Consider the following 18,922-nt stretch of genomic DNA (forward strand, 5'->3'; position numbering starts at 1 on the left):
GCTCTCAAGCTATTAGTTAATAATTTGACCAGTAGCATCAATTTTTGAAAAATATGAAATTGACCAAATTTGGAGATAGGAGGTTTCCGCCTGCCCGACAGCAACGATTTACTATGGTAAACTGCAGTAAAATTCCTCCTTATGCAGATACAATGGTGTTTTGATCGTTACTCCTATTAACTAAACTAACATTTACTATGGTAAGTATACTCTAGTGTTTATGTAGTTTATCAATTTACTACTAGAATACTACAATTTACTATTTAGTAAAAGTAATGATACAATACATTGTTTTCAATCTGGATGTTCAAGTTAACCAGACTGTTATTTTGATGGGTCGTCACAAAGATTGTGGTTGATGATAGCTTTTTTAAAACAGTGTAATGCTTATGAAATATACTCTCAGAACAGCTCTGGAGATGTGTTCACATTCACACGTTTTGTTATTTCAGAGACAGTTGAATATTCTACATATTAGAATTGCAACAAAAAGGATAGGACATCATAGTCTAGGACTTATTTTTTATTAAAAACAAAACAAATCACAGTTAGTAGATCATTTATATAATTTATTACATTTCAGACTTTACCCACTTTTTAGCTTGAGCTTTCAGTATCTTGTTCCTTTGTGTCAAGTGAGTGGAGAGTTAGAGTTTATTGTGACCATTGTCTTACCCATTCCAAAAACGCGTGCATGTCCGTCAGTTGGTGTTGCTTAGATACGAAAGAGGCAGTGGACACCACCAGACTTTATGGTAAGTGTAAAAAAGGCTGGAGTGTGTTGGGATTGAAGATTTTGAAGTGGTCAAATAAAATAATGCTGTGCAACAAAGACAAAACAACCATTCTCATAAATGGCACCCAGCCATTCAGAATACAGATTACCCTTCAGGATGCTTTGTGCACTGTTTACAGTCATCGTCTCTAAAAGGGCAAACTGCTCCAGAGATAAGTAGCTTTTACTTATGAACTCATTGTAATTGTGTGAATGATGGATGATAGGCTATATTACTTGAGATGCTTGGAAACTTTGAGAAATGCACCCAGTACCCTCCAGAACTGGTAAAAGAGCATTTCCTTGAGGAGCCGGTTCAGTAATGTGATTTTTATTTTTTTTTAGAAGAATGTGCTGTTGTATTACACTGTGGTTTGATGATCATTCAGTATGAGGATACGACTTCACCACTTAGACATACTGTATGACACATTGCTTCTTTCCTTGTCTCACACTCGTAGTGCTGATGTGCCCTATTTATAGCTGCTAAGGGCCTTTGGCTCTGTTTGATAGCTTGTTTTTGTACCTTAAGAAGAGCCCTTGGCTCCTCTTCTGACATCTCTCTGCTTGGCCTTGGTCTTTATTTATGACACATCTGAAGGAGAGAATTCTCACATTTCATTTAGTCTCATACATCTCATAAATACTGCAAAACAACACTTTTTTTAAATATTGCGGTTGTTTCATTAAATGTTTAACATAAAATATAGTCCTTTTTAGTGCATAAAACTATCATTGTTTTATTATGAATCTGGTGCATAATAATGGGAACATTGCTCACAGCAGACAATGTGAAGTCTACACAGTAATTATCTTGAGATTTATCATTGTTTTGAGGGTGCTCTGGGCCATCAGCATGCTTAAAGCCTCTGTTGGGTGTGTAGATTCTCTAAATTTATCCCATTTAGCTCACTGCCACTTTAATAAAATGTAAAATAAGAGGTGAATCGACTAGGCAAATTACTTTTTATCTTATATCCTGACTAGTGGGTTGTTGGATGACAACTAGTTGACATCTTGGCTTACTTGTATTAATTCATAATACTTTAAATTGAATAGTTTTTGAAAATTAGACATTTATGCATTATTTTAAGCATTCGTCAAAGCTGATATGCCAATAAACGCAAACAGAATCTCTCTTTCACTTTCTCACTCTGTCTTTCACAAACACCCTGTCTCTCTTTAGAATTAATCTATGAAATCTATGCCAGTCTCTTTTGTAAAAAGGGAACATGTAAGGTACGTCGTTGTTAATTCTAGTAGTTGAAAAGTTTCAGCTTTTAGTTTTCCTGACTCTCTAACGGAATGTGAAGTGTGTAGTGATCCAGTTTTTTTCTTTTGTCCTGTTCATAAAAGTCTAGAGCTTTACAGAAAGCTGCTAGCCATACTTTCATTTTGCTGATTAGCTGTAAAGCTGTGGTGGTAAAAATGGGAAAGAGAGCTAGAGAAAAGTACAGGAATTTCGTGCAAGAAATGGCTGTGGTATTCCACAAAACCGTGTCATTGAACTCACTATCCAGGAATCCCATATAGGCCTTTTACAAAAATGTCCCAGTCATCATATTTATGTTCCCAGAGCACTGATCTAAGACCGGCTTCGTCTCCCCAAACCATCTTGCAGCCTGACCCCAGATAAACACTTTTTCCTCTTTCAACACTTGACAATCACAGCAACAAGGCCATCAACACACAGCTGGGAAGGAAATTGAGGGAGAGATACAGACATAGCAAACAAGCTTTCAAAATGAAATCCAGCTATTTTTAATAGAGGTCCCATGTTCCCCGAACAGAGGCAACACAGACGTTTATTTGAAGAATTCTACTTGCATTCTCCCTCAAAATAGCTGAAACAAGCAGCAGATAAAAGACTAGCACGCCTATTAAATTCAAAAACATTTCTTTGCTCTTATCTGCAAATGAGATGGGCTAGGACTTGCTTTTAAGCATAAAGTAATCTCAACAGGTCTGAGTTTCTCTAATCACAGTTATCATTTTTCCACAAAGCATTCCACTCTTTTTTATTTATTTTATTAGTGAAAATATTATTTTGATTCACCTCTCTATGTCCTTGAGTTGAAACTCTTTTAATGAACAAACTTGCAAAAATGGCATAGTGGTTGGATTGCCACCTCAGGACTGTTGTGTGACCCATTTTCCGGTTTCTTCACATTCAGACTGAATCCTAATGTACTGCCTAACTGCAGAACCATAGGCATAGTATGTAGTAAGGCTGTCACGGTATCATATTTTCACCTCATGGTTATCGGAATTCACTTTAACTATGTTATCACGGTGTCTATTATTGTTTTTATTTTTTTAGGGGCATGTGTTGAATGAATACAATATCGTTAATTGTTTAATATCACGGTTATTTACGATAAACGGTATATCGTGGCACAGTATGCATCATATGTATGCCAGCTTCATTGTGAACATTTCCATTTTTAAGTTATTTTATTTATTTATCTTTATTCATTTAACAGATGCTTTTATACACAGTCTTGCAAAAGCGAGGGAAAATAACGAAGTGATTTATTTTAGGATGCAGTAATATGAGAAGTACTAAGATTTGTACATTTTTCTGTTGCTGCAAATAGTATATAATTTCCTGTAGAATCTCTATATCTGGTAGTTTGGTAAAAAAAAGATATTAAACAATGGACATTAAATGGCAACAGTGTTCATTACCACTTGTATGTTAATCATAACTAAAATGACTATGTAAATTTCACAATACTTTGGAATATTGCAGGGTGATATGGCACAAATGTAAACTCAATAGTTTTTTTCTATATTGATCAACAACGATATACATTTCGATATATAATTCATTAAAAATATATTTTAATCTATAAAAATCTATGTAAAATAATCTATTTTAAATGGATTATTTAAGATTTCCTGTGCCTCAATGGTTAGAGCACGGAGCTACTAGCATGCAAATTCCAAGGTCATGGGTAAACGATCCCAGGGATTGCACATAATTAGAAACAAATGTATAGTATAAGGCAATGTAAGTCGCTTTGAATAAAGCGTCTGACAAATGCATAAATGTAAATGTTAAAACAGTTTATTAACAAAACAGTCTAACAAAAGTTACCTTTAAACCAGTTATAATTAAATTAAACCAAGTCATTGATATTACCTAGTTAGACATGTACTGTTGCAGCAAAGAGGATAATAGGCCACGAACAACATGTACCAGTTCATTCAGTCTCATTTTGACTCAATTGGCTCTTTAGTAAAGAGAGTTTTCATTAAATACATTCAACCAATGAAAGGGCTCCTTTACTGCGTACATTCGAACCCTATTGGCTTAGCGCCTGTGCACATACATATCGCTGCAATTATGTCTTGCTTGAGTAATGGGATTCTTTCAAAGAGACATCTCACATAAACTGTAGTAAATTTCTTTAATCATGCAAGCATCTTACATACAAGGTTCAGTCTTTTGATGTTCAAACGAAGTCACTTCATTACATCACTTATCTTTATAGGGCAGCGCTGGTTGTGTCCTATGCACCAGCTTATGTTAGCAGATATGTTAGCGTTGGATATAAAAATGTTTGTTCTCGAGTTTCGAAGTAACTTGCTTGCAATTTCGCCTCAAGATTCTTTTGTTTAACCGGTGATTTAACTGTGATAAACCGCACGACAACTAGAGGTTAGTTTCACTTTCGTTTCCACTTCCAGTCATGTTTTCCTCCTCATGTCGACTTATCTTTGCCAAGTCCAGTACGAAATGGACTTTGTACTTTGACGCGCACGCTAAATGCTGCTCGCTGACTGACTGTTGTTGCGTTTAATTTTGCTGTCTGTTAGACTGTAAGATTAATCCATATCAAGTCAAAATGCTAATAGCTTATCATCATTAACTTAATTATCTCTGTAGCGATTCGCTTCGATATCGTTTATCGGCCCAGCCCTAGCCTCAGCTTCTAGCACCTCATGAGCTAGTTTTGTGATGATGGAAGCAGAAGGGTAAGCACAACTAACTTAGAAGCTGTGATTACAACATTAGCATGACCGCTGTAACAGTTCGGAGGTGAGCACCAGCTACGACAGCTGGACAGACTGTTAAGCCACCTGGTCAATTTATAACCCCGTACATACAGCGCTGGCTTCCGGCCAGACTTATGTGCCTCATCAAGACTTAATCCTGATTAATTTGTTAGCCCAGCCGCTGCGGAGAATAATCATGCTTTGAATCAAAAGCGCTTTCATTTGTAATTTCACTCATTTTTCACTCTTGAATTCAGCTCATTTCAAGTCTTCGTCAGGCAATTATTGATGCGATGTGAGTGTTGGAGCACAAAGCCAAAGATATGTTAAGCTTCTGCCATCTGTGACCGGTGACAGGCTCGGCCCGGTGTGGAATTTTCCAAAGGTTTCGTTGTGTGTCCGTCTAACAATAAGACTTTGACACAGGCAGACAGAGAGAGGGTGACCTCATCACTCGGAGGCCATTCAATTGCTGTGCTGCGAGGACATGACTGGGCGTGGCTTCCCGTCACCTCTTGGATTCGATTGTCCCCGCTGCACCTCATTTCATGCACTGGTGCATACACCTAAGCATAGAAGGATGCAGGTGTATGTGTGTGAGGATAGAGTGAAAGCGTCATTGCCTGTCTCTGTGACATAGCGTCTGATGGTTTATTTACAGACTGTGGTGTGAAACGCAGTCTTTTCTCTGTGGCTCATAGGGAATCTAGTTGTGTGCAGAATTTTACACTCCTAAGTAAAGGAGATAATCATAGATTAGTTTGATGTGCAGTACAGTGGGGTATCGACGCCAACAGCCACATTATACAACAAGTAACGTATTGTTTTTTACGCATGTCACGTCTAAACAGATAAAGATGCATTGCGTTTCAGTTCAGTTGTGATTGAAACTAAGGCAAACCGGTGTTTGAGTGAGACCGAGTCTTAAATCTGTTGCATCAGTTTCAATTTCTTTTGCATGAATTGCTTTGCTTTGTGCCTTGTAGAAGCAGCTCTGACCGCTGAGAAATGCTGCTTCAGATATTTCTCTCTATTGCGGTCTGATTCTCCATTAGGGAGGGCAAAATTACATTAAAAAAATCGATACGCGAGTTTAAAGTCTCGCTATATTATTTTGTGTGAAAAAATAATGGTGACGATTGTATCAACATAGCCCCAATGTTCTGTCTGGGAAGGTTCTGATACTGATGAATCTCTAGGGGCATAATCAGCCTTACATTCACATAAACTCCCTGTGCTGCACCCCTGTCAGCTGTTGATGCACAGGAACGTTGAAAATTGCTGTTTCTCTCATTCTGTTATTTGTGCCTCGCTCAGTCTCTCCGTTTAAGACAATGGACTTTCTGATCAATACCGTCCAAATGTGTTCTGCTCTATCTGATTCAATCGGCACATATCCTCTGTTAAGAATCGGATGAATTTCTCTCTCTCTCTTTCTCCCCTTCCCTCCCAAAGGAGGCAATCAGCTCACAGACTCTCCTCCTGACCGTCAGATAAAACAAGCAAGATCGAGGAGAGAATTGCTAGTGCAAAGGCTGTGGTGTAGTCCAAGGCGGTGTTTTTAATGAAAACCAAATGAGATTAGTTTAAATAAATTTACGTTTTCAACATTCTGTAAAAAAAGAAAAAACGAGCAGCCTGTTCTTATAAATGTAGCCACTGTATGTAAATAGACAGGACACTTTTTTCAAACTTTAGTTATTTTGAAATATTGCTATTATAGCATAAATAATACCTGCAAAAGGATAAAGCTCAAAGTTAAATTCCAAGCGAGATGTTGTTTTTAACAGAATTCACTGGGTACATGATGTCACTATTCCGAATGCTTTTAATAACCTCCACCCAAAGGAATACGCCAAAAAGGGCGAGACCTTCCTGAGAGAAGTGGAAGAACCACTGTAGTAGTGTTCGGTTATCAGAGATTGTAAACATTGGACTGAGCTGCGCGCTAAACTACTTTCACTTTCATCACAGTCCTACAGCTGGTATTAAGAATTCAGCGACACACATTCTAAGATAACCAACGGTCAAATAACAGCTTCCATGACTCTGACATCGGCTGTGAAAACTGTTCTGTGCAATACACTGATGTTTTGTGTGTGTGCATACCTCTTAAACACTTCTATGAAATGTCCTCTGAAGTCGATCTAGTCAATCTTCTTGTTTTATTATCCAACTTGGGTCCAGTATTAAAAGGCAAAACTAAAGCTTCTGTTGTTAGTGATAATAAGTGATAACTTGTCTGACCCAACCGGTCTGGTTTTATTTCCCTCGCCATAGTAGAAAAACGCACTAGCAGTGCACTAGCAGACCTATGTTACACTTGGATCGATCCGCATGTTTTAACTGATGAAGTGAAGTTGACCCCATTGTTAATGTTTATTGCTGACAGCCAAAGCTTATGAATTCACGTGCACTGAGAGGAGGACTGACTAATCACAACAGCTTGGGTTGGACATCTTCACACACACACTCTAAGCGGGGAACCAATCTCGACAGACCTGGACCTCATCCAAACCTTTGCTTCGTTCCATCCGGACCGTGAGACATGGCCTAATAAACCGTTTAAAACTTTTGACTATTTTAGTTGGTAAAATTGAGCCGCACGTCTTCACAACGGGAAATTTATGTAATTTAGATTTTGCCGCTATATCCTCTTATATCTTTATTGAACCCTTACCTCTCCACGCGCACTCCTTCTCTCCCGCCAAAGGGCCGCATGAAGAGCAGCAAACACGTGCTTATTTTAACAACAATAGCGCAGTCACGCGGAGCAGGCATTTGTATCCTTCAGTTTGTTTACTGTTTGCTATTTGTCTCCAATCTTTCAACCAGATTTGTGATATTTTAATTAACCATGACGTTTTTATCTAGGCTACATTTATCATTATTGGTCAGCATGTAAACATTTGTGATCCTGTGAAAACCTAGGCTAAACTCTCATAATCTAATTGATTGCTAGACAACAAGCATCAAAGATTATTTTCAAGCATTTCATTAAGATTTGGTTGATTTGGTATTATTCTGTCAATATTGACGATATTGTTATATTTTCACAGAATATTCTGTAGGATGATTTTATGAAGGACATTTGCTGGGTTTTCACAAGCAGGTTCACATTTTGTAATGAACAACGTTTTAATTGGGAAATAATTTAAAGATAGAAGTAGTTCTGGTATGAAAGTGAAAAGGTAAAAATGGCATGGAACGGCTAATTTAGTTAGTAACATTGTTTTCTGTTTACAATTGTAATTGTTTTGCAGCATTTTAATTGTTACATTACATTTGCTGTTTGCATGTTGTCAGTAGTTTTTTATTTGCAAATATAAATGATCAAACTTATTTTAAGAGGGCATTCCCCTAAAGCATTCCCCTATATGTATAAATACATATATCAAAATATAAAATAAATGGCCTGATAAAAGATCATATCTTTCATACAATATAAAACTGGGCTAAATTGAGAATTATTTATTCATTTTCAAAAAAAATATAAAGACCGGACCTCTTGGAACTTCTAATGAATACCGCTGTATCGAAGAACCTTTTAAAGTACCTTTATTTTTAAGAATGCGAGCTCTCAATGTGAAGAGGATGATGAGGGATAGTTCACTCAAAAATGTAAATTTCATCATTCTTTCTGTCATTCCAAAACTGCATTACTTTCTTCTGCACAACACAATTGTTCTTAAAAAGTAACTATTACAATCGTTCCATACAATTGGTTTGTACAAAGTTGTTCTAATTTCAGTTCCGGGTCAGATTTGCGTCACTCCATCTAATGCCCGCCAACATTTCCTTTGCCACAGTGCACGCAGTAGACCAATCAAAGACGAATCGCTGAACGAATCATTCGAGAGACAGTCAAGATAATAATAACTGCCCATTATTAGAAAATGAAAGTGGTTTGCCACCATGTATGTACGTAAACTTGTTGTTGGACATGCCATAAACCAAAGTAGGACCATCAAAATCACTAAGTATTCACTTCAACCAAACAACATGTGCCCTTATTGACTTCTATTGTATGAACACAAAACCACTGAGACTTTTGTCTTCTACAGAGAGGAGTCATATTTTATGACATGAGGGTGAATTTAATTTTTGGGCGAACAACCCATAAAAGGATTTTAATTAATCTGAAATCCTGAATGGGAATAACTGATGCAAATCCTTGTAAAGCAAGGCTTTTTTTTCCCTCAAATCTAAAATTTCCTTTTTTCCTCAACTCACTCACTTCATGAATTGTAAAAATGTAGTTCAAATCCAACCATGTGTATTCCCCCACTGCACAGTGCTGTTTCCAGATTGTAATGCACTACATCATCAATTTATAGGCCAATTTTATCTCGCCGAAGCTCTATAAGTGTATCGCATAGACCTATACCTCATACTAGTGTACTGTCTCCTTTGCCGGATTCTTGTGATTCATCATCAGACTCCAATAGGGAGCTGCACTAGTTTAGATTTCCTTATTAGAACAACAGACAGGCCCACAGGGGCCGACCGTTAGTCGTCGTCTCCCTCATTACCTGCTCTGTGTGTCTCGGTATGTGAAAAAATGTTTCTCTTAGGGGAAGGCGAAAAGAGGTTCGTCTTTGAAGAACAGAGATGCATGCAGTGGGCTGTAAAGGGGGAATGTCTTCATTATGCAAACAGGACAGAACAGAAGCGAGAGATTTGATCCTGTGATAGGCTTCGAGATATGCTGCTTTCGGATGCTTGTACGCAAAAGCAACACTGGGATGTGCTGCATATTTAAAGAGGCGACTGTTTTTGGATCTTCCCTCGCTGTGCTTGTGTGTTGCGTAACAGAATGAGGTGTTTAGAAGTCTGTCTAGCTGTCATTGTAGCGTGCAAAGAGATATTATGGGTGTCTGCTGAGATCTGCTTCCATTAGCACCCACTGCAGATCTGCGTTAATGTGCGATTTATACCAAGCATGCACTTTGGTATGTGTGCTCATGATGTGTTTATTGAAAGGAGACCACAGCATCATGTGTGGGGTCTTTGAACTACTCAAAATGAGATGTGTGTTGATGTAACGGGTGTCATGTGTGTGTTTTTCAGACTTGATTCACTGCACCAATGAGATGAATGTGAACGTGCCCCAGCTGGCCGACACTTTATTTGAAAGAACTGCCAACAGCAGTTGGGTCGTAGTCTTCAAATCTCTCATCACAACACACCACCTAATGATGTATGGAAATGAGGTGAGTTTCCACACACTTGCTCTGATCAGTTTTATTTAATCTTGAATCTAAATGCTGTCTTGTGCTACGTTCACACCACATGTTAAAGTGCCCAGTTTCAATTTTGTTTTAATGTGTTGAGTAAACAGGTGTTGCTCCAAGAATATGTTGTGATTTATGCCTAGCAAAGGCAAATTAACATTGTGTTATTCGCATCAATTCTGACCTGATTTTATACTTAAGTCTCATTGCAAAAATTTTGATTCATAGCCTGATTACTTCCACATATTATTTAAATGTGATGCAATGGAATTGAAAGCGCCGTCATCCAAATCTGTGTCTTGTATAGACAAAGCAAATTCAGGCAACACGGAACCATGGTTTTAACATAACCTCTTGTACACAGAGTATATTTGTAGTTTTTTTTTTGTAGTATTCTGTTATTTTTTTCCCTTTCTGCTTTGCAAAGTTATGGGAATTGTACAAGTCTGTATCTGAGTATAAGATTTATATGTTTAAAAGTGTGCACACTTTTGTGTACGGCACCAGAGGATACACCTATATACATACAGGAACATGCTCACCCTACTAATAATAAACAGCAGGTAGGCGAAAATGACACACAAACCTGCTAATGATATATACATTCACAATGTGACCTAGAATGCACATGGCCCTTATGGAATAGTTCAGCCAATGAAAAGTATGCAATTACTTTGGAACTGTTGTTCCAACTTTTGTTATCTTCACATGTCTAGTAATAAAACTAGCTGGAAATTAATTTCACTTTGATTTCAATATTTGACATGGCCTTAGCCAGTCAAGTTTAATGATATCAAGGTTATGTTTTCACAGGATGTTCTTTATATTGTGTTGATGATTTTATGCAGGAAACAGTAAATCACAAAAAAATGACTTTAGCTGACGGGATTTCACAGACTGGATCACATGTGCAGTATTCCTTGTGTCGACTTCATTTCTTCAGCTTTTTATAATTATATTGCTTTATGTCCTTATATGGGACTTAACATCCATAAGCAAAAACAGGGCTGTACAGTGCGACATATATGTCACACATGCTACGAAAAAAAACGGTATATGCTAAGAATAAATGTAATAGTGTTGAACTCGTGCGATAAAGTTTGCCAGGTGCATTAGACAGAGCTACTTGTTTGTGTGAAGTGCGTTTTATCGTTGTGCTTGTTTGTGTGCTAACCACTATTTATTTGAGTTTTAATACTTTTTTTGCAATTATAACTTTTTTTTCGGGCTGCATCAAATCCATTGATCTAGAGCCCTATGATCTGCGCGATGTGGGAAAATATAAAATGAATCACTAAAGCAAAATTCTACTATTTGAATATGTCCTCTGTTCGTTCTGCATGTCTATAAGTGATTGAGTTGCACACTTTAACATGTTACATGTTACAACATGTTACTCATAGATTTGTCTGTATCTTACTATACGCAGACATGAACACATGAAATTCATCCACAGAGTTGTTCTTTTTATGAGCATTTCGCTGTTTGGGTGAAGCTAATGTCAAACACACTTAAACTCAAGCGTCTTTTCGATGACCAGACAAAATAAAAGTCGGCTTAATTTGAACCAGATGATAAAATAATTAACCAAGTAAATTTATAAACTGTAGTAAACACTATTGTATACTTTCCAAATACTTCTCAAAATGTATTTGCTAATCATAAATATTAATGCCTAACCCACAAACTCTAACCCCATACATACATGGACAGAATTAAAAAGACTGTCAAAGTGACTCTCACACGTATCCTTGCTATTTCCAAAAATTTTAATTCTGTCATCATTTACTCACCTCAGGGGCGCAGATGAGATTTTTTAACTGGGGTGTCTGGAGTCGTAGCAGGCTAGTTGCACCACAAAGAGAACATAAACGTCGGTTGCCTACCCGATTCTGAAGCAGTGATTGCAAAATAAATAAGGGGAGGGGGCCTGTCCCCTACTACCTAGGCTAATGTACATAGCGGTATCCCTGATTAATCCTCAGTTTTACTGATGTTTGTCGCCTTTCATAGGGACAGTGAGGGGGACGGATCGAATCACTGTTCTTTGTGCCATCTGCACGCCTGCTCACCCTCTTGTTATTTCAAACCTGTAAAACTTTCTTTCTTCCCCAGAACACAAAAGAAGATATTTTGAAGAATATTGTTAACTGGCACCCATTCACTTGCATTGGTTTGTGTCCATACAATAGAAAGATGGGCCATGGTGCTGTTTGATTACCACTTTCTTCAAAATATCTTCTTTTTGAAGAAAGTCATACAGGTTTGAAATGACGAGGGTGAGTAAATGATGACAGAATTTTCAATTTGGGGTGAACCATGCCTTTAAGATATAAAATAAAAAGCCCTTTACTAAATGTTGTAGCAGTGACGAGATAGTGAGAATGCAGGACTGTCCACCCTGTTCTGCGGCATGACTGTGCACTAATCATCCAGGGGTTGTTTTGTTATCGGAGCTGAACGTCTGGTAAAGGTCGGGGTTTGGTCTTAATCCTTTACCCAGTTGTGGCTTCTACGAACACATGTTCGATTATCTCTGTCTGCCGACGAGCAGAGACGTTTAGAGGACATTTGTCTTGTCAGCGGTGGCCCTGCGAGATGGTACAGGAAGGGCCGCAGATAAGGTTTGTTGATAAAGGTGTGTTCGCATCCTTGCGTTTGTTGAATAGGAGAGAATGAGGGCGATGTCAGTCACCGATGGCCCAGAGACAGATGGAGGATTTGCTTTAGTGACGTCACCAGTATTGTGTGTTGACTGGATCAGAGACGGGGAGAAGGTGACTTAGAAAAATTCTGCCAGTGAGGTGACGTGGTGCTTTAAGGGTCTGAGTAAGGGATAGTCAAAGGATGGGGTTGAATTCTTATCACCTGGATCATGTAGGGTCACGCAGTTAACAAATTGTATAACCTTGTATTGGGACACCACTGCACTTGGACAATTCCAGCGGTATGGATGTGACATTGAGTCAAAACTTGAAATATAAATTCTCAGAGAACGTATTTATTGTCAATATATTGAACCATCTGTTTATATTTAACTAAACCCCTGATAATAGAGTTCAGACATCAGAGAAATATCAGTCTGAGCACTGGTTTTCTTTTTTAGAAGAGGGGAAAATGTATGCGTTATGGATGTGACAAAAATGAACACGCGTTCAGGCAACATACTTTGTAGGGTTTCTGCGAATTAAGATGTGCGAACCAGAAGCAATAATTCCCAACAAATGGAGAAGGGACGGCTCTTTGTAGAACATAAAATAGTTACTATATTTTAATTTCCATGTGCCTATTTATGAGGAGTATGGTTGGTTCCGGTAGGTGACAATTCACCTACCTGACTATAAAAAATGATGCTTTGAAAACACAAAACAGCTTTAAAAACTTTAGAAGAGGCCAGTATTTAAACCCCAGACTATTGACATCTGACCTATCAGTATGGTGAAAACCTTTTGTAAAACCTTTTTTCATCTTAGGGTTTATATTTGCACAGTATTTCCCACTTGATGTCCATCTCTGTCAGTTTCTGAGAAAAAGACAGAGTGGGCGTTTAGACTGAGATAATATTATAGAGGGTGTGTATGTGTGCGAGGGGGGATTCCAGGAGGATCTGGTTAACGCTGATGGCTCTGAGAAAGGTTTGTGTAATAAAGATAAAGAACCTCCCGCTGATAAATTTAATGAGACCAGCCTCAGTCTGCTGAGAAATGTAAGAACTTGTGTCTCTTTGGTTTCATCATTAACTCTCAGTCAATACTGTTTGAGCTGAACAGTCCATTCACAATACAAACAATGGCACGGCTTAAGAAAACAACAATGTTGACCAGGAGATTGGATGGGGTTCTGTCGTTACTGCACAATAAACTGCTGAAGCCAAAACATTTGTCATTTGGAATAGTTTTGTATGGTACACTCTCTAATAAATTTCCCAGATTTTCTGTGACACGCGAAAGGAAGTTTTGAGCACATTTCTTTTCCATATAACAGTGGTGTTAGGTTATCAAAAATGTCCAAAAGGGTAAAAAAGCTTTTGACTTATGTGCTCTATTCCAGGTGTTTAGAAAGGCATTCAAATGATAAAGAAATCCCAATCAATATTCACTGATAATTTGATAAACAATGGCCACTTTTGTTTCACGTTAAAACAGTATGTCCCAGTGCGTGCATACTATTTTGCTTCACACTAAAATCTATATACTTTCCATATAAAAGTACACAGATTAATGGCATTTTATAACTTGGTGAATTGGGACGATGCAATAGTATTTAAATATTGATTGTCCATGCAGATATATTCAGATTTGACATGTAAAGGCATGTCCAAGCATGGTTATGGCTTATTGTTAGAACTGAAATTTCATCGGTATAAGGAAGTGACAGCCCTTTGTGGTATGGAAACAAACCGTGTGAACATTCTTTACATGTTGTGTTTAATTAAGAGAGACACACTAAACAACACTCATTTTGAAAGCACTTTCACATTCGGATGAAACCTTCTTCTAAGCTGTTGGTCTTGCAAATATTGATCATGCCCGTGCAGCTGTGTCTACTGAAATATGTATTGGGTTTTTTTGACCATGGACATGGGTGTGAAACATGAAATAAAAAGTGGGTCTGCTTAACATTCTGGCCGTGTGCCGAGCTCGGGTCTCTGTGTCGGATGTTTGCATAATGGATGTTGTTTGTGAGTGATGTGCACCAGCTAAGGTAATTATTACCTTTATGCAACATTCTCTCACTCCCTTGACAAGTCTTTCCTGCTCTACCCTGTAGGCAGATACTGCAAATCTGGGCTAAAAAACAAACAGCTGGTGTTCAGTAATTCATAAGGAGGGAGAAGAGATAAGCTACACGTGGGTATTGGTGACTCAACTTGTTGGATCGGACCATTGACATTTTAATTGTGCTTAGGCAAAGAAGCACTGACATGCGGTTCCTACGCAGGTACCCAAATGCTTTGTGACTTTCTCAAATGGTGTTACCCAGGATCAATCGCTGTAGATTGTGAGAGCGTGAATGTGTAGTTGTATAAAGTGTTTTAATTTCATTTCTTTGATTTGACAAGTGGTGTGTTGGTCACGTGTTTATGCTTGGTTTTCTAGCATGATTGCTTTCATGTCTTGAGACGTGACTTTAACTTTTATAAACCGAATGAGCATTGTGTTGGAAAATAATCGCTATTGAACCACCCGCCTCCTCTCAAATACCATGATTATCTTTTGTGCTCGCCGTTTTTGTTTAAGCCTTCGCTTTTTCAAACAACAGCAATTGCTCAGGCTGTATCCATAGAAACCTCAGAACATGTATGGATCGAGAGGGTGAAGACCAGCAGCCTGCATGTTATCAGGGCATCATCATGCAGTATATTACACATGTTCCCTGCAGGGTTGCCGCTCTCGAGCATACGCGCATGTGCAGTTTTCAGTGTTTCCCAGCCATACATGGAAAACCGACGCCTAGAGAAACATGACAAAACCCTGAAATCTTCCCTTCGCTTGAACTGCTGTGATAATAGCAGCTGCTCGGTTTGGAGGAAAAACTCTCTGGTGAAGAGCCAACCGCCTTAATAATAAAAGATGCCTCACTCTGACACTGCTTGAGGTTTGTTCTCACATTCATTATTTGCTAAGCAGAGAATGCGGGGTCCTTCCCAGGCTATCAATCAAAAATGTTCTTGTCCTTTTATTCTGACATCCATTTTGAATAAGCTTTCCCATACCTTAGCTTTGTAAAAAAAAAGCAATTGTGGAATTGGTCATCTATTTTGATTTCTGCTCTGAAATGGAGTGATTTTCTTTGCTTTTTTGCGCTTGCTGGGTCGACCATCTATTTTCCACAAGGTTTCTGTACAAGGTTGAGCCTCAGTGCCGAAGAGAGGGAGCTCACGCTCTGCTCGGCTCCTGTCCTGGGAATTTTCGTCATGGTTTGAACTTGGTACGTCTCACTCCGCCTCTTATCAGATCCCTAGGGTTTTTGAGGCTAGGGCCGTAAAGCGAAAGTATGTCAGCTGCTTTTTAGAAGGGTTGGAAATGCTAACTGATCACACAGTAAAGCTCTACTGCATGCGTTACATCATTATTCATGGGATAGAGCAGATTTTTTTTTACTTTTCCTTCTGCATCTGACCGTCTTGCATCACCCCAGTCACATGACCATGTCCACCATTACCTTCTATCAGATGAGTTCATTGTTTAGTCTTTAAGGGTGGTTTCACATTTAGTTTGAATGCCTGGACGGAACCCTAGTTCGATTGCTCCCCCCTGCCGCCGCTGGACTGTGTTATTATTACATTTGGGTCCAAATCACGGTTGGTTTGCATCATCCAGCCTGCAGCTGTTTACCCTGTCTCTTGTAACAACGACGCAGAAGGCGGCACAAGGCATAACATTGCTCTCTTCACTTTTATACATTTATGTTTTTGAACCAATAGTTTTGTTTCCAGAGCTTCACTACGTAATGGCACTTTAGTTTGCCTCACGATTGTACTTCAAATACTCTTAAGAAACACTAAAGGCGAACAGAAATAAGATATACAGCTCTCTTCTTATCTGAAAAGTGAGTGAAACACACACAAAAGCAAATTTTTTTACAAAATTATATTAGGGATGCACCGATACCCGTATCGATATTGGCCCGATACCAAGCTCTTGTCCTCTTACTTGTATTCGTAATGACACACCGATACCAATGACTGATACCTCACGTGATATACAAAGAGCCCACAGACCTCTCTGTTTAAGCAGACTTGGGTACAGAAGGCAGCATTCACATCATCCAAACGTACCGACGTTTATCGTACGTTTAACCATAAAAAGTGCTAATGTGAAACTGTCCTTAAACAGGGTGAGTAGCCTCTTTTTCTTTGTACACCTGCTGTCCGTTGACTGTTTGGCTGGTCCACCACGTTTACACTCCATTTTCTATTGGATACATTCCACCTTCCCACCTTTAAAATATTTGTGCCACAGGCAGAAAACGGCCTCTGCCAGGAGTATTCCACTGTGCCAAGCTCATTGTGGCTGACTGCAGGGTCTGTCACCAGGTCCTCTTGCTGTTCCTCCCTGGGGTGAAAAATGCCTAAGGCTCCATCCTAGTACCTAAAAACAGTTTTCTGCTGACTTTTTCCTGTAGTGTGCCTCCCTCACCTACAAAATAAGATCAAGGTTACATGGCTCCAAATGCTTTCTAGTTTAAATTAAATGTTGCGACCTTGTGGAAATGGGATTGTCAGATACAAATTTTCTTAGTTATTGGGGATCACCAATTTTTTTTTCATAATGTTCCCATGAACTGTTAGATGACATTAGGGCTGTCACAAGATTGATGATTGTGTGGCAATTGTCATCCTTACCAAATCAGGTTTTTACTTTTAATCAAGGGCTTTTACCATAATAAGTACATAAGTGGGGTTGGATTATGTCTACCAAATTGGCGTCGGATGATGTCTACAGTGACATGTAGAGCGTGAGCTTAGATGCCCCTTTAGCTTGGCTCATATTTGTTTACAACGCGATTTGCAGCACAGAGTCAGGTGACGAAAGCGAAATATTTGTTGAAATCACGATGCCGGCCCAACCCTACTACATTTGGCGGTTTAAATACTCATGTGAGGGTTCTTTTGAAGTTGTGCAATCGTTTTGTTTATTTTTTAAATGGGCACGTGAAAATTAAAAATACAGTAACTATTTCATGATCAATAAAGAGCCACCCCTTCTCCATTTGTTGGGTATTATTGCTTCTTGTATCTGCATGTTATTTACATCCTACAAAGTACAAAGTGTCCATATTTCTTCAAATCCAACCATGTTTATTTCCGTTTTGTTTTTATAGATAACTTGTGCATAGACTTATATTGTTTAAACTATCAACATGTGTTTAGTAAAATATAAAATATTGTGGCACTTAAAATAACATTTTTAAACGATACAATTTTAAACAATCTTTGGTGTGATAATATATGTATAATTGTAACGAAAAAACTATGTCAATATTCATGGTTTCTAAGATCACAGTTGTTGTGAATAAGCCAATAGTGTCTTGTTCTTCGTTTTTGAAGTAGTGTTTGAGGCAGTCTTAAGGTTCAACAAGATCCTCATTCACATTTTCTGTTCGCACCGTCATGGACACACATGCAGGAATCTTACCGTGTATCTGCTTTCTCACCAAACACTCATGGGACTAATAAAGGAACATGCACAGTCCCATCATGACAATACCCGGAACCCTGTGTACTCTGCTCGCGTCTCCAACCCACATCTGCTAGAGCTGATGGGACTGTATTGGGTGGAGGAGGAGAGCATCTGTAGACACGCTCTGCAACTCGAGGACATCTCAGAAGAGTCTGGTCTTGCACATAGTTTTACATTTCACAAAGTGTTGTTCAAATTAAGCAGCAGGGAATTTCCAACATGTTAGGGATGTACGTGCCTGTGCTTACTTACAGATAAATACTTGCATGATCACACGGAGCATTTAAAAACACATTTTCTTGATTATCCTTTTTTTCTACTTGCAGCGTTTCATTCAGTATCTGGCCTCAAGAAACACACTCTTCAATCTCAGCAATTTCCTCGATAAAGGTGCATTGCAAGGTATGAAACAAGAGCACATCTTCTGTTTCTTAAGTATTATACATAAATTCAATGATGATACATCCCTCTCTACCACCCTTCTTTCTTCCTCAGGCTATGACATGTCCAAGTTCATCAGGCGGTACAGCAGATATCTGAACGAGAAAGCCCTCTCCTACAGACTGGTAGCTGTTGACTTCACCAAAATGAAGAGAGGGTGGGTCACCTTTTTTCCGTTATGCCTTCTGTCTAGATTCAAGATATCCACTGTTGAAACACTCCGTCTCGGCAGGACACAATCTCATCAGGCTAGCTCATTACTTCCATAATTGAGTTGTTTTTAA

The 18,922-nt window shown here is 38.6% G+C and overlaps 1 protein-coding gene across 7 annotated transcripts in view; it reads left to right on the forward strand.

Annotated features, from left to right (window-relative positions):
- Positions 1 to 18,922, forward strand: part of si:ch211-200p22.4 (phosphatidylinositol-binding clathrin assembly protein) — a 55,163-nt gene that overhangs the window by 5,951 nt on the left and 30,290 nt on the right. For 6 of the 7 annotated variants that reach the window (XM_056748428.1, XM_056748401.1, XM_056748394.1 and 3 more), the window contains exons 2-4: positions 9,848 to 9,990; positions 18,524 to 18,599; positions 18,693 to 18,795. In XM_056748428.1, the coding sequence (XP_056604406.1) occupies positions 9,848 to 9,990; positions 18,524 to 18,599; positions 18,693 to 18,795 (322 nt within the window). Of the gene's footprint in view, positions 1 to 9,847; positions 9,991 to 14,861; positions 14,953 to 18,523; positions 18,600 to 18,692; positions 18,796 to 18,922 lie in introns of those variants that run through there. The other variant, XM_056748443.1, reaches the window with a different exon arrangement.

The sequence above is a fragment of the Triplophysa dalaica genome, chromosome 1 (genome assembly GCF_015846415.1).
Source record: "Triplophysa dalaica isolate WHDGS20190420 chromosome 1, ASM1584641v1, whole genome shotgun sequence".
Lineage (NCBI taxonomy): Eukaryota > Metazoa > Chordata > Actinopteri > Cypriniformes > Nemacheilidae > Triplophysa > Triplophysa dalaica.